The sequence below is a fragment of the Euleptes europaea genome, chromosome 7, assembly GCF_029931775.1.
Source record: "Euleptes europaea isolate rEulEur1 chromosome 7, rEulEur1.hap1, whole genome shotgun sequence".
NCBI lineage: Eukaryota > Metazoa > Chordata > Lepidosauria > Squamata > Sphaerodactylidae > Euleptes > Euleptes europaea.
In genome coordinates this window covers 58,794,364-58,806,422 of record NC_079318.1, presented here as the reverse complement: position 1 = coordinate 58,806,422, position 12,059 = coordinate 58,794,364, and the positions used below count along the sequence as shown (strand labels likewise).

The window sequence follows — 12,059 nt, the reverse complement described above, 5'->3', positions numbered from 1 at the left end:
CTGTGTGGTGTGGGAACCATTTCAGAGAATGCTGAACAGGTCGCCGCTGTGGGGAAATGCTGCCAGCTCACAGCTTGGGACATGGCGCTGGTAGCTCATGCTTGCCAATCAAAAGATCCCTGCAGCCTTCTTGGACTGCTCTCTCTCTCACTGGTTCCCTCCCTCCCTACCTCATGTGCGTGCCACTCTTCTTGGAGATCCTCGTCGCCACTTTAAGGGGTAGAGAACCAGAGAAAAAGAGACATTTGGGGTGGGGGAGCAGAGTGGGAAGCTGTAGACGGGTGTTTGCTTTCAGGTTACACACGCGGGGACCTCTCTTTCTCCTTGTGGGTAGTCAGCCTAGTTACAAAGCCTACTTAAGGGAAATGAGATGTTAGGAAACAGTTAAATTGGGACCCCGCACAAATCAATGGGGTTATTTCAACATTCCAATGTCCCTTTGGTTGTCCAAATGCAGATAAGAAAAAAGCACAAAGCAAAGAAAATGATTGGTGGAAGGAGAGAGGATGGGGGGAGGATGGGAGGAGACACAGTGGGTGTTGCCAACAGAAGGATGGAGAAAAGAAGCATCTCCAGCTTGTCTGCACCATGAGGGTGATCATCTTTAAAATGGAGTAAAGAAATACACCATCATATAAGCGTTCATCAAAGAAACAGACATTAAACGCTTGGAAAACATTTCCAAGACCAAATGGAGAGAAAATGGGGCAGACACAAAAAGATAAGACATGTCATTAAACATTACAAATAATGAGTACAGAAATGACCCTTGTTTCACAGGAAAACACGGAAAGCATGGTGATTAGAGCTTTGGACTAGGATCTGGGAGATCCAGGCTTGAATCCCCACTATTTTATAGAAGCTTGCTGGGTAAAGAAAATAAATAAATAAATACACAAATAATTAATAAAGTACTGAAAGCTTAGAGGCACCATAGCTCAGTGACACAACTATTTTGTATTTAGAAGGTCCCAGGTCAACATGTGGCATCTCCACTGATACGACAGCATGTCTGAAAAAGATTTCTGCCTGAGATCTTCTCCAACTACTGCTGGTCAGTGAAGATGACACTAGTCCTGACATGCAGGTGGTCTGACTTTGTATGGCAGCTCCATGTGTCAGGAACAGACTTACAGGGCAGAACACATACTTTGCCCTTAAATATTCCTGATTTGAGTCCCTGGCTCCTTCAGGCAAAAGGACCTCAGGTTAGCCAGTGTGGAGTGTCCTATCTGCAACTAGTCATGAGAACATAAGAAGAGCCCTGCTGGATCAAACCAGTGGTCCATCTACTCCAGCATCCTCTCTCACACAGTGGCCAACCAGTTCCTCTGGAGGTCCAACAACAGGGCACAGAGGCCAAGGCCTTCCCCTGATGTTGCCTCCTGGCATTGAGATTCAGAGGTTTACTGCCTCTGAACTTGGAGGTTCTCTTTAGTCACCAGATTCCCTTTAGTCACCATAGCTAGTAGCCACCATGGCTAGTAGCCACAAATCTGTCTAAACCCTTTTAAAACTGCCTATGCCTGTGGCCATCACAACATCCTGTGGCAGCAAATTCTACATTTTAATCACTCGCTGTGTAAAGTAGTCAGAGTAGATAGTACCAGGCAGGATGGACCAATGATCTAGATGTATTGCATTTACGTATTAGCCTTGTATTGCATTACAAGACTCATGCGTTAAGCTTGTCATTTGCACAACTGTCATAACCTGCAGCACATTCTGAGTGCTAGTTTCCATAGCTGTGATATTATTCATGATGCACACTTACCATCATATGTTTTAAAGTAAATGTTCAAACACTCTAAAAAAATCTGAAAACCAATGTGCTTCTAAAAAAGGAACTCCACTTGCAAGAACAGCCACCTTTTTAATTACTATTTCTAGAAATGAACGGGCACCATTATAAGTACCCAACCTTCCCCCCCTCTAAAGTAAATCACTTACCTCATCTTAAAAGTAATAATTTGCTATGTGGTAGTAACTGTGTTCCATAAGTCTCCCCACAGGTAATGCCCATGAGCTACAGCTCTACCTTGAAGTAGAATTAAATCTGAAAAAGAACTGAGTTATCTGGGGAACTCCTAATATTCCATAGGCTAAAAGGAAAACTGCTTTGAGCATGTGTGTCATATTCTTCCTAGTACAATAGTTGCTATCGTGATTCCAAGCACTGTACTTGTGTATCATTGCGAGTGCTTGCTCTGTAACCATGGAATCAGTCTGCATCACAGCTGTAACAGAGAGAAAAATATCCAGCATCTTCCTACAAGGAAAGGGGAAAAGAAACCATTCTAACCTCTTAAAACTACTGGTTGTCAACTGGTGGGCTCTGTGAGCCACATTGGTGGTCACTGACCTAAAATGGGTGACAGCAGTGGCACCATCCCCATTATCTTTTCATTGTTTATTTCTTCTCAAGAGGTAGAAACAGAGAGTGAGAAAAACAGAAAGAACAAAGAATATCAAGAGAACAAGCAAAGGAAGAAAGAAATATATGATCAGTTATTAAGAATGGAGGTCCCACATTGCAGGAGGAGATTAAAGGTGAATCCTGGCCCTGAAAAGGCTGATGACTATTGTCTCAAAATAGTATATTAAGATACATGTTCTGAAGAAAAACAACCAAGAAGTGAAATGACTAACTACAGAAGGGCTGTTTTCTCCCACACAAACAATATAGTGTTCATGAATTGATTCAGACGCCATCTCTACATATTCCCCCTCCTCGCAAATAATTATTCTAGGATACAGAACACAATATGCAATGTCCTTCTAGTGCTGACATTTGAGAATAAAGAATGACATTTGCTTGTAAATGTGCCATTTAAATTTATCTTTGCTTTCTGGCAGAACACAGTCAGGCTATTAATATGCTGATAGGTCATGTTATCAATGTATGAGGATTTTGGTGATGCTATTGTAAGAAGGAAGGGCAGACTCAGGACCAGAACATCATAACATTTATGCTAACACTAAAAAGATAGCAAAGGTACCAGATCAGATTCAACACTAGTTAGAAGATGCAAGTTGCAGTATTCCTCTAATGTCCTCCACTGCCTTCAACTTGCCCAGATCATGTATAGCCTGCTGGTCATTTAAATTTTACTGCAAAGAAACTGAAAGTAACAAAAACACTGCCAACAAGAGTGACACAACAGAACTTGGGAGACTTTCTATATGAATAAATGAAGCGTTAAAGGAAACAGAAGGATCAAGTACATATGCTATTTGGGGGAAACCATGGGAACAATTTCTTTGTTACTGGAATAGTTTTTGATTTTTTAAAATGAAACTATATATGAGACTAGAGCAGGAGTGTCAAACATAAGGCCCGCGGATCCAGCCCCTTGAGAGCTCCTATCTGGCCCATGAGCCAGCCAAAGCAGCCACCACCACCCCACCCCACTCTCAATCTGGGCTGGTAAGGCATGGCCCAGTCTGACCAAGAGACATTTGTGTCCCATCCGGCCCTGGTAACAATTGAGTTGAACACCCCTGCTCTAGAGTATATGATGCATGTATGCCAACTATGGCAAATGAATACATAAACATGCTTTATAACAAGTCAGATTCTTGATCCAATATTGTTTACTCATGAGTGGAAGCAGCTCTCCAGACAGAAATTTCAGGCGGACAGAAATTTCTTTTACAGAAAACCTGTTAATAAATCAGGAAAATTAAACAAAAGTTCAGTGGCACCTTAAAGACCACAAACATTTATATCAATATGAGGTTTCATGAGTCACAGCTCACTTCATGGAAGCTCATCTTGAAATAAATGTTGTTAGTCTTTAGCCACTCAACTTTTGTTTTATTTTGCTACAATGACTAACACGGCAACCCCTTTGCAATGATTCAGGAAGCCACCATCAGGAAAAAACCAAATCATTTCAGTTATAGATCTAAAAAGCATGCAATGTTTCTCTTTTAGAACCCGACAATGCCAGCATCACTAAAGATCTCAATAGATTAGTGTACTGCTACAGTTAATGATAATATGGTGTCATGTACCATACAGACTCTCTCTGCTTTCTCCTCCCCCAATTTGAGAAGCAAAAAGTGTATTCTTTGTACATGTAATAAGTAAAATATATATGTAATCCTTGCCGTTTTGGGGACCTGAACACTAAACTCAAATGTATATTGTGTCACATACCTTGTGTGCAAAGAGTATCTAATTCTTGGTTCATCTACGTGGGAGACTATTACATGCTAGCACCTCCACATATTTGGAGGAAGATGAGCTCCCAGATTCAATCCTTAGCTTTAAAAAAATAGGATTTCAGGTAACGTGACTGGGAGACACTGGTGTCAGTCCCTGGAAAGCTTCTGCCAGTCAGAGTGTAGACAATATGGATTAGATAGACCAATGGTTTGTCTCAGCGTAAGAGCGAAGGCAGTGGAAGTGGTTTGAACACACATTTGCAGCATTCTGAAGCATTTGCTTTCAGGGTAGAGAATTTGTGTTCAAAACCACTTCCTACCATACAATGTATGCAGCAACTTCCTATGTCCATTTGCACACATTGTCACTGCAAAGCTCTGCTTCAGGCCACAATATCAGGGATACTGAACTCAATAGGTCACAGTGTGGGACTTAGCAGACTTCAGGCAACCAAGCTCAATCCCTGCTTGGCTACAGGAACACTGCATAGCTTTTGGCAAGCCTCAGTTCCCCCATCTATTAAATGGGAATAGTAATGGCCATTTCATGGGACCTACTGAGTGTGAGAGATCCCCCTCTCTGAGTTTGCTTCTCCAAATCAGTTGCTCAGACGTTGATACAGAAACAATAGATTTATTGAAGCCTTCAGGAGATGAGACAGGCACAGGTAGAAAGTTGCAAGTGAGGGGCTATACGGGTTTACAGAATATATTGACTCCAGGGCACTGGGGCACTGGGGTTCACACTTATTGTTATGGGAAGTTACAAGCTTGGCATAATACAAAACATCAGACGGATCCCAGGAAGTCTGGTGCGGCTATCACACTTCCAAGGCCGCACCGGCCTGAGGGAGTACTGGCAGGAAGAACAGCGGGGGGGAAGATACATGGGCCATCAGGCCTGGCGCCTGAGACCAGAAGGTGTGAACTGCTTTTACGAGTTCACTGATAACACCGCAGGTGATGGAAAGCAGAGACACAAAGACAGAGACCCTCACATTCTGCCCCCCTTAAGGCCCCCCTCCGAGAGGAGCTGCCATGTGGGGTGCGGCCACCCATTCGTCATGAGCGGAGCCAAGGTTTTTCCAGCGAACAAAGTAAAACAGTTTCCCTTTCTTCCATTTGGAATCTAAAACCTTGGATATTTCCAAATGGGTATCCCCTCCTACTACGGTAGGAATCTCATGAGCGGGAGGGGGGTGGAACTGGGGAGCTGCTACATAAGGTTTGAGGAGGCTTATATGGAAGACTGGATGAACTCCCTTGAGAGTCTTAGGGAGACTCAGTTCCACGGTAACCTCGTTGATTACTCTGGTAATGGGGAAAGGTCCTACATAACGGTCGCTCAGTTTTTTGCAGGGGCGAAGAGAGCGGAGGTTTTTGGTGGACAGATAGACTTGCTCCCCCACCTTGAGTTCCCACCCCGGAGACCGGTGTTTGTCTGCTTGTTCCTTGTACTTGCTTTTTGCCCTTTCCAGATTTTTGAGCAACCATGGCCAGGTGGATTTAACCACCTGAATCCACTCCTGAAGATCAGGGGTAGACTGGAGCTCTGGCGAGACGGGGGCAGAACCGAAAGGGCCAAAATCCGTCCCGTATATAACTTGGAAGGGACTAAAGCCGGTAGAGGAATGAGGCGCATTGTTGTACGCATATTCGGCAAATGGCAGCAGGTCGACCCAGTCGTCCTGGTGGAAATTTACATAGCAACGCAAATAACATTCTACTACCGCATTTACTCGTTCCGTTTGACCATCCGTTTGGGGGTGATAGGCGGAAGAAAGGCCCTGTTCCTCCACTCCCATTAACTTTAGGAAAGCCCGCCAGAATTTGGCAACAAACTGGACCCCCCGGTCGGAGAGGACCTTCCTCGGGATCGAGTGTAGCCTGAGGACGTGCGTGATGAACAGTTTAGCTAAGCCCTGGGCTGAAGGAAGACCTGCACATGGAACGAAATGAACCTGTTTGGAAAAGAGGTCTGTGATAACCCAGAGAACCGTTTTCCCCCGACTTGGAGGTAGGTCGGTGATAAAATCCATGGCGATGACTTCCCAGGGACGGGAGGGGTTCTCAAGCGGTTTGAGAAGCCCCGGGGGTTTTCCCATCCGTTTCTTGGCTGTGGCGCAGGTGGGGCAGCTGCGCACATACAACTCTACATCAGATCTCATACCGGGCCACCAGAATTGCCTTCGAACCAGGTGAAGCGTTTTTATGAAACCAAAATGACCCGCTAGCCTGGCCCCATGTACAAGTCCCAATACTTCTTTGCGAAGGGAAGATGGGACATATAGTTTCCCCCCTTGCACCCACCAAGTGTTGGTTCGTTCCAAGCCAGTGGGGAGGAGATGGTGCTCCTCCTCCTGTAAGGAGGCGTCTCGGAGTCGCTGTTGGAATGCTTCCGGGATACCTTTGAGCGTAGGGGGGGTCTCCGGGGTAAGCATTAGACTGGGTGACTGCGTTCAGTCTGCGAAAGTCAATACACAGTCTTAAATCTCCCGTCTTTTTCTTTACAAAGAAAGCTGGGGCTGAATAAGGAGCCTTGGAGGGGCGTATGAAACCCCTCGCCAGATTGACATCCAGATAGTCTCGCAATACAGTCTTTTCACTAGGGCTCATGGGGTAAACCTTTCCCTTAGACAGTTTGCCTTCCCCTACAATCTCGATGGCACAGTCCGTTTCTCTGTGGGGAGGCAGTTCGTCGCACTCTCTAACATCGAAAACATCAGTAAACTGCGAGTACTCAGAGGGTAATTGAGGAGAGACTGGGGCGGGGGACCCTACCAGTGCGGCGGCTGGAGTTCTGAGTACCCGTTCCTTGTCATGCAATCCACAGGGGTTTTCGGGGAAGGAAAGCACCCGTTTAACCCAATCAATGGAGGGATTGTGTCCCCTTAACCAGTTCATCCCTAACACCACAGGGGTTACAATAGGGGCGATGGTGAAATACAACCGTTCCCAATGTTCCCCCACGGACATAATCACGGCTGCAGTTCTGTGGGTCACAGGGCCCCGTTTAAAGTCACTCCCGTCCATTTGGGAAAAACGGAGGGGTCCCGGAAGCCGCTTGCGCCGGACACCCAACTTCTTGGCAGTTTCCTCATTTATCATGGTGCGGGCACACCCCGAGTCGACCAACGCGGGGACCTCTAACGGGGGACCCCCTTTGGGTAGGGACAGATGAACACGCACAAATACATTGTCCTCTTGGGCGCTTACCATCGGTGGAGCTCCTTGCACAACGATAGGGACGGTCTGCTGCGGAGCCCCCTCTACAGCAGACCGACGGCGTTTTTTGCCGGCTGTTCCCACTCTTCCTCCTCGCTGGAAGAGGGGGACGGGGTGGTGGCTTCCGGGGAGCCGTCCGAATCAAAGACGGTATTTGTAATCCGGGACCCCGATGGGACCGTAGAGTCGGATGCCCCATCCTGGGGGCGCGCGTGGAGAGCGGAGGGTGCGCCGGAGCGCCGGCTCAGTGGTCCACTTCTGCGGCGAGGCTGGCTGTCGGCGGCCGGTTTCGTCGGCTCGGCCTGGGTTTGGCGGGGGGGGGTCGGACGGCCTGAGCGAGAGGGGCATTGCGATGCAAAGTGACCCTTTCCCCCGCAGATCAGGCAGACGCCGGCCTCGAACCGCTTGCGGCGTTCCGCGGCCGAGAGACCCCCGCCACCCCCTTGCCGGAGTTCCCGGCCACGGTCACCTCGGGGCCTGGGGTCTCGCCCAAGCCGTTGCTTGGACAAGTTCAGGAGTTGTTTGCGATTCTCGATGTCAGCAGCATGGCGAACCCAACCTTCCACATCCGGGGGGTTCCCTTGCATGAAGGCCCAATGTTGGAGGTCTGGGTCGAGACCCTCCCTGAAACATTGTACCAAGGTAGCTTCACTCCAGTCCAGAATTCGGCTAGCCAGTGACTGGAACTCACTTGCATACTGCGCCACCGACTTAGTCCCTTGGCGCAGTTGCATCAGGGAGGCTTTAGCCCGCTCACCCAGAGTCGGGTCCTCAAAACGGTTTCGGAGTGCTACCATGAACTCGTCCAGGGTTCGCAGTACCGGCGAGCGGAGTTCATACTGCAACACCATCCAGGCAGCCGCCTCCCCTTGCAGTAAGGAAGCCACGTACTGCACCCGGGACTCCTCAGAAACGAAGGTTCGGCCTTGTTCCCGCATAAAAATGTCTACTTGGACCATAAAAAAGGTCAACTGGTCTCCCGACCCGTCATACGTGACTTTCAGGTCCCGACGGGCCGGGGGGGCAGGGGTTGCGGGCGGAACTACCGGCGCCCCGTCCGGGGGAGCACCGGCTGGAGGTTGCAACTTCAGCGCATCTAGGGTCGTGGCCATCTCACCCATTACGCGTTGCATGATCTCCATCTGCTCCTGCATAGCCCGGCGGTCTTCCTGCCACTGCTTTCGTTCTTCCTCCATGAGGGCCTCTTTGCGGGCCGGGTCCCCTTCGAGTCCCGTGCTGGGGAAGGCCAACCGGCGATCCTTCGCCGCAGTCCGCGAGAGCGACCAGCCCTTGGGAGAGTCCAGCCAATAAGTAAGCCCCCGGGGACGTCCGTCCCGATCTTGGTCGGGGGCGCGATCCTTCGGTTTCTTTGGCTTGGCTCCCTCCTCCTTCGGGTCCGGCTTCTCCGGCTCGTCCGGTTCCTTGGGGGCATCGGGGTTAGGGGTGGTGTCCTCGTCGGCTGACATTCTGTCCAAAGCGGTACAGCTGCAGTCCGAGAGGCAAAAGACTTGCAACTTAATGTGAGAGATCCCCCTCTCTGAGTTTGCTTCTCCAAATCAGTTGCTCAGACGTTGATACAGAAACAATAGATTTATTGAAGCCTTCAGGAGATGAGACAGGCACAGGTAGAAAGTTGCAAGTGAGGGGCTATACGGGTTTACAGAATATATTGACTCCAGGGCACTGGGGCACTGGGGTTCACACTTATTGTTATGGGAAGTTACAAGCTTGGCATAATACAAAACATCAGACGGATCCCAGGAAGTCTGGTGCGGCTATCACACTTCCAAGGCCGCACCGGCCTGAGGGAGTACTGGCAGGAAGAACAGCGGGGGGGAAGATACATGGGCCATCAGGCCTGGCGCCTGAGACCAGAAGGTGTGAACTGCTTTTACGAGTTCACTGATAACACCGCAGGTGATGGAAAGCAGAGACACAAAGACAGAGACCCTCACACTGAGACTGCAAACTACTTTGCACTGAAATGTGCCCTAGGAATAATTGTGAAAAATAACTGACTCAGAATAAGAATTTCAAAATGCAGAGAAAAGATAATGCACACCACAATCATGCAGAATTAGTGTTACATTCTTACCAAAACATTTGAACTCAGGAAACCTGCAAAATTTGCACTTATTGTCAGCGTTACATTCCTGTTTGTCCCATAGTTACTCTCCAACATTGTAATTCTCACATTACTTTTTTTTGGAGATAATTCCAGGAGAAATGGCCAAAGCTTGTACACCTTCAGTTATTGTACAAGTGGAACATCTTTGGGGCTCAGGCGTATTTTGATCTGAAATTTACATGATCTGAAATTTACATGTTTCTACTTGCAGCAGAGAGCATGTTTAAAGGCACACAGAGAAATTTGAAATGAAAAACAACACATCATCAGCCAATCCACGAAGCAGCATGGAATGTTATTAATTTGTCTTTGTACCATAGTGGTAATATGAAAAGGCTTATTAATTTAAAAACAAAAAACCCATTCATTATCTAGTACAAACTTATGCTGTCTGGGAATTACGGAGAACTTAGGCCACATTTATACACTGACCAATTTTTCTTAGAATATTCTTAGCAATAGCCAATGAGTTTATACAAGCAAGCATCACAGCCATTCTGTTAAATTCAGTTGTGTTCTACATGTGCTTTCGTAGTCACCCAATGCTATCCTTGACCCAACAAAAATCCTGGAGTGGAATGTTTTAAATGTTACTTCATTTTCAGGAACATACATAGGGAGGGAGCCAAGGGCTCACCTGATCACTCCTCTTCCTCTTTTTCTATGGGTAGAAAAAAAACCCTGTGGACCTGAAATCTCATGCCCAGGTAATGACCTCCTTCTCACAGTCAAGAGAGCAGCATACTTGCAAGCCTGAGCCCTAACTGATGTCAGCCCAGGCAGACTCCCAAGGGCACAGTAAATACTGTCTGAACAGGTCTTGAACTGGTCTCTGCCCTATTAATCTCTCAGTCAGAAGGACTGCTTTATTATCTCTACAACTTCTAAGCTACCTTTCATATTGCCTTCAGTTCTACATGGCTCAGGCTTCTATACAATGGTCATTCAGCTTCTCCACCTGCCAGCCCTGTTACATCATGATATCCTGAAATGCTCGATTCACTTTCGGAGGGATCCAGAAGAATCCGGATGCTTGTAAGATAATTGCCACTAGATCTGTGTCCATCACACAGGCAGCAGAAAGCAATAAATTGAGATGTTTCAGAATTCTGGGTACCATATCTACCCGTCTGGGACTATTATTTCACTGATATGCTAGGGCTCTTTGAGATTATGTGGCGTGTATATGGATGCACAAAACAAAAAGCACATTGACTATACCCTTTCCCACCAACAACGAACTGACCAGCCATGGCAAAGAAATTTGTCTAGATTCAGGTGATGGGCTGGATAACATGCTGTTGTTGTGACAACTAAGAGGCAACCCCAGCCATACGGCAGCATCAGTGTTCATACACGTCCTGGTAAGCATTCAAGCCTAGGAGTTATAATATCTGGCTGGTTGCTCCTGGGACACAGAAGTGTCCCAGATGAACAACGATGGTAGCTGTCAGGGTTAAGGCCCTATCATTTTTAATGTCTTCCTTCCCACAGACCAGTTCATAGCACCTGCATCTCCAGTTCTACCACCTGCCTGAGCATCCACAAAGCCCATCCAAACCACTGCAGGTTGCTGACTCGTCTGTCAAACAAAGGGAGATGCTCCCTCCAGCTCAAAGCGTGCAAAGCTGGACTGACTGACACAGGAGAGGCACATGGCCCTGGTCACTCACCCAGTCCTCGAAGTGGCGGCTCCCGTTCTGCAGCAAGTCCTCAAACTGGATAGTGCAATTTGCCACAAAATCATCGTACCCAATGGGGGCATCGTGGAAAACGGCCATCTCAATCTTCCTGCCATTGCTAACATCAGTAACAAACTCATCATTCCAGGCCGGGCTGTTCGTTTTCTGCTTGGTGGAGGTCTGCCCGATCCTGGAATCGTCCACGTTGAGGGCAATGTACGGGTCCAGCAGAAAGGTCTGAGGCTTGGGTCCCACGGCATGCCTCAGGGACCAGGCCGTGGGTTTAAGATTCACCGCTTCGCAGATTTTAATTTTCAGCAAGCCATTGAAAACCACCATGGTTAGATGGCTGCACTTTTCTTGGGATCAAGCACACTCTGGAGTGAGGAGGTTTCTCCAATAAATAAGGAAGGCAGGTCCGGGTGGAGGTGGAGGAGGCGAAGCCTGCGGGGGCTCCTTCTGGTCGCTTTTGCTACCTGTGCTTATTTAGCTTTCCCTCTTGCGACATCCAGTGAATGCAGACGCACAGGCATCCGTGCACACATATATGTATTTCCTCGCCTGTGTGTTTTCTAACGGGAAAAACAAGGAGGGGGCAGGGGGGAAAGGGAGGGGGGGGGAAACCGTCCCTGCTTGCAGAAATCCCAAATGCAATCCGAGCAACAATCCAGAGATCCTCGGAGGGCGGCTATGGAACAGGCTTTCGCCCCCCCCCCTCTTCCTTTTGTTTTCTTTTTTAGATCATAATCCTGGATCAGCCTCCTGCAAAAAAGCAACCCGGGGCTCTTGCACGCGCTAGGGCTGTCTCGTCTGTGCGGCGGCAGCAACAACAGAGGAGAGGGAGGGAGGGAAGG

At 48.0% G+C, this 12,059-nt stretch overlaps 1 protein-coding gene across 2 annotated transcripts in view; it reads right to left on the bottom strand.

Moving 5' to 3' along the window:
- Nucleotides 1–11,589, bottom strand: part of PRKCE (protein kinase C epsilon) — a 368,565-nt gene extending 356,976 nt beyond the window's left edge. For both annotated transcript variants that reach the window (XM_056852427.1, XM_056852428.1), the window contains exon 1: nucleotides 11,197–11,589. In XM_056852427.1, the coding sequence (XP_056708405.1) occupies nucleotides 11,197–11,544 (348 nt within the window). In that variant the 5' untranslated portion in view covers nucleotides 11,545–11,589. The remainder of the gene's footprint in view (nucleotides 1–11,196) is intronic.
- Nucleotides 11,590–12,059: the final 470 nt, after the last annotated feature.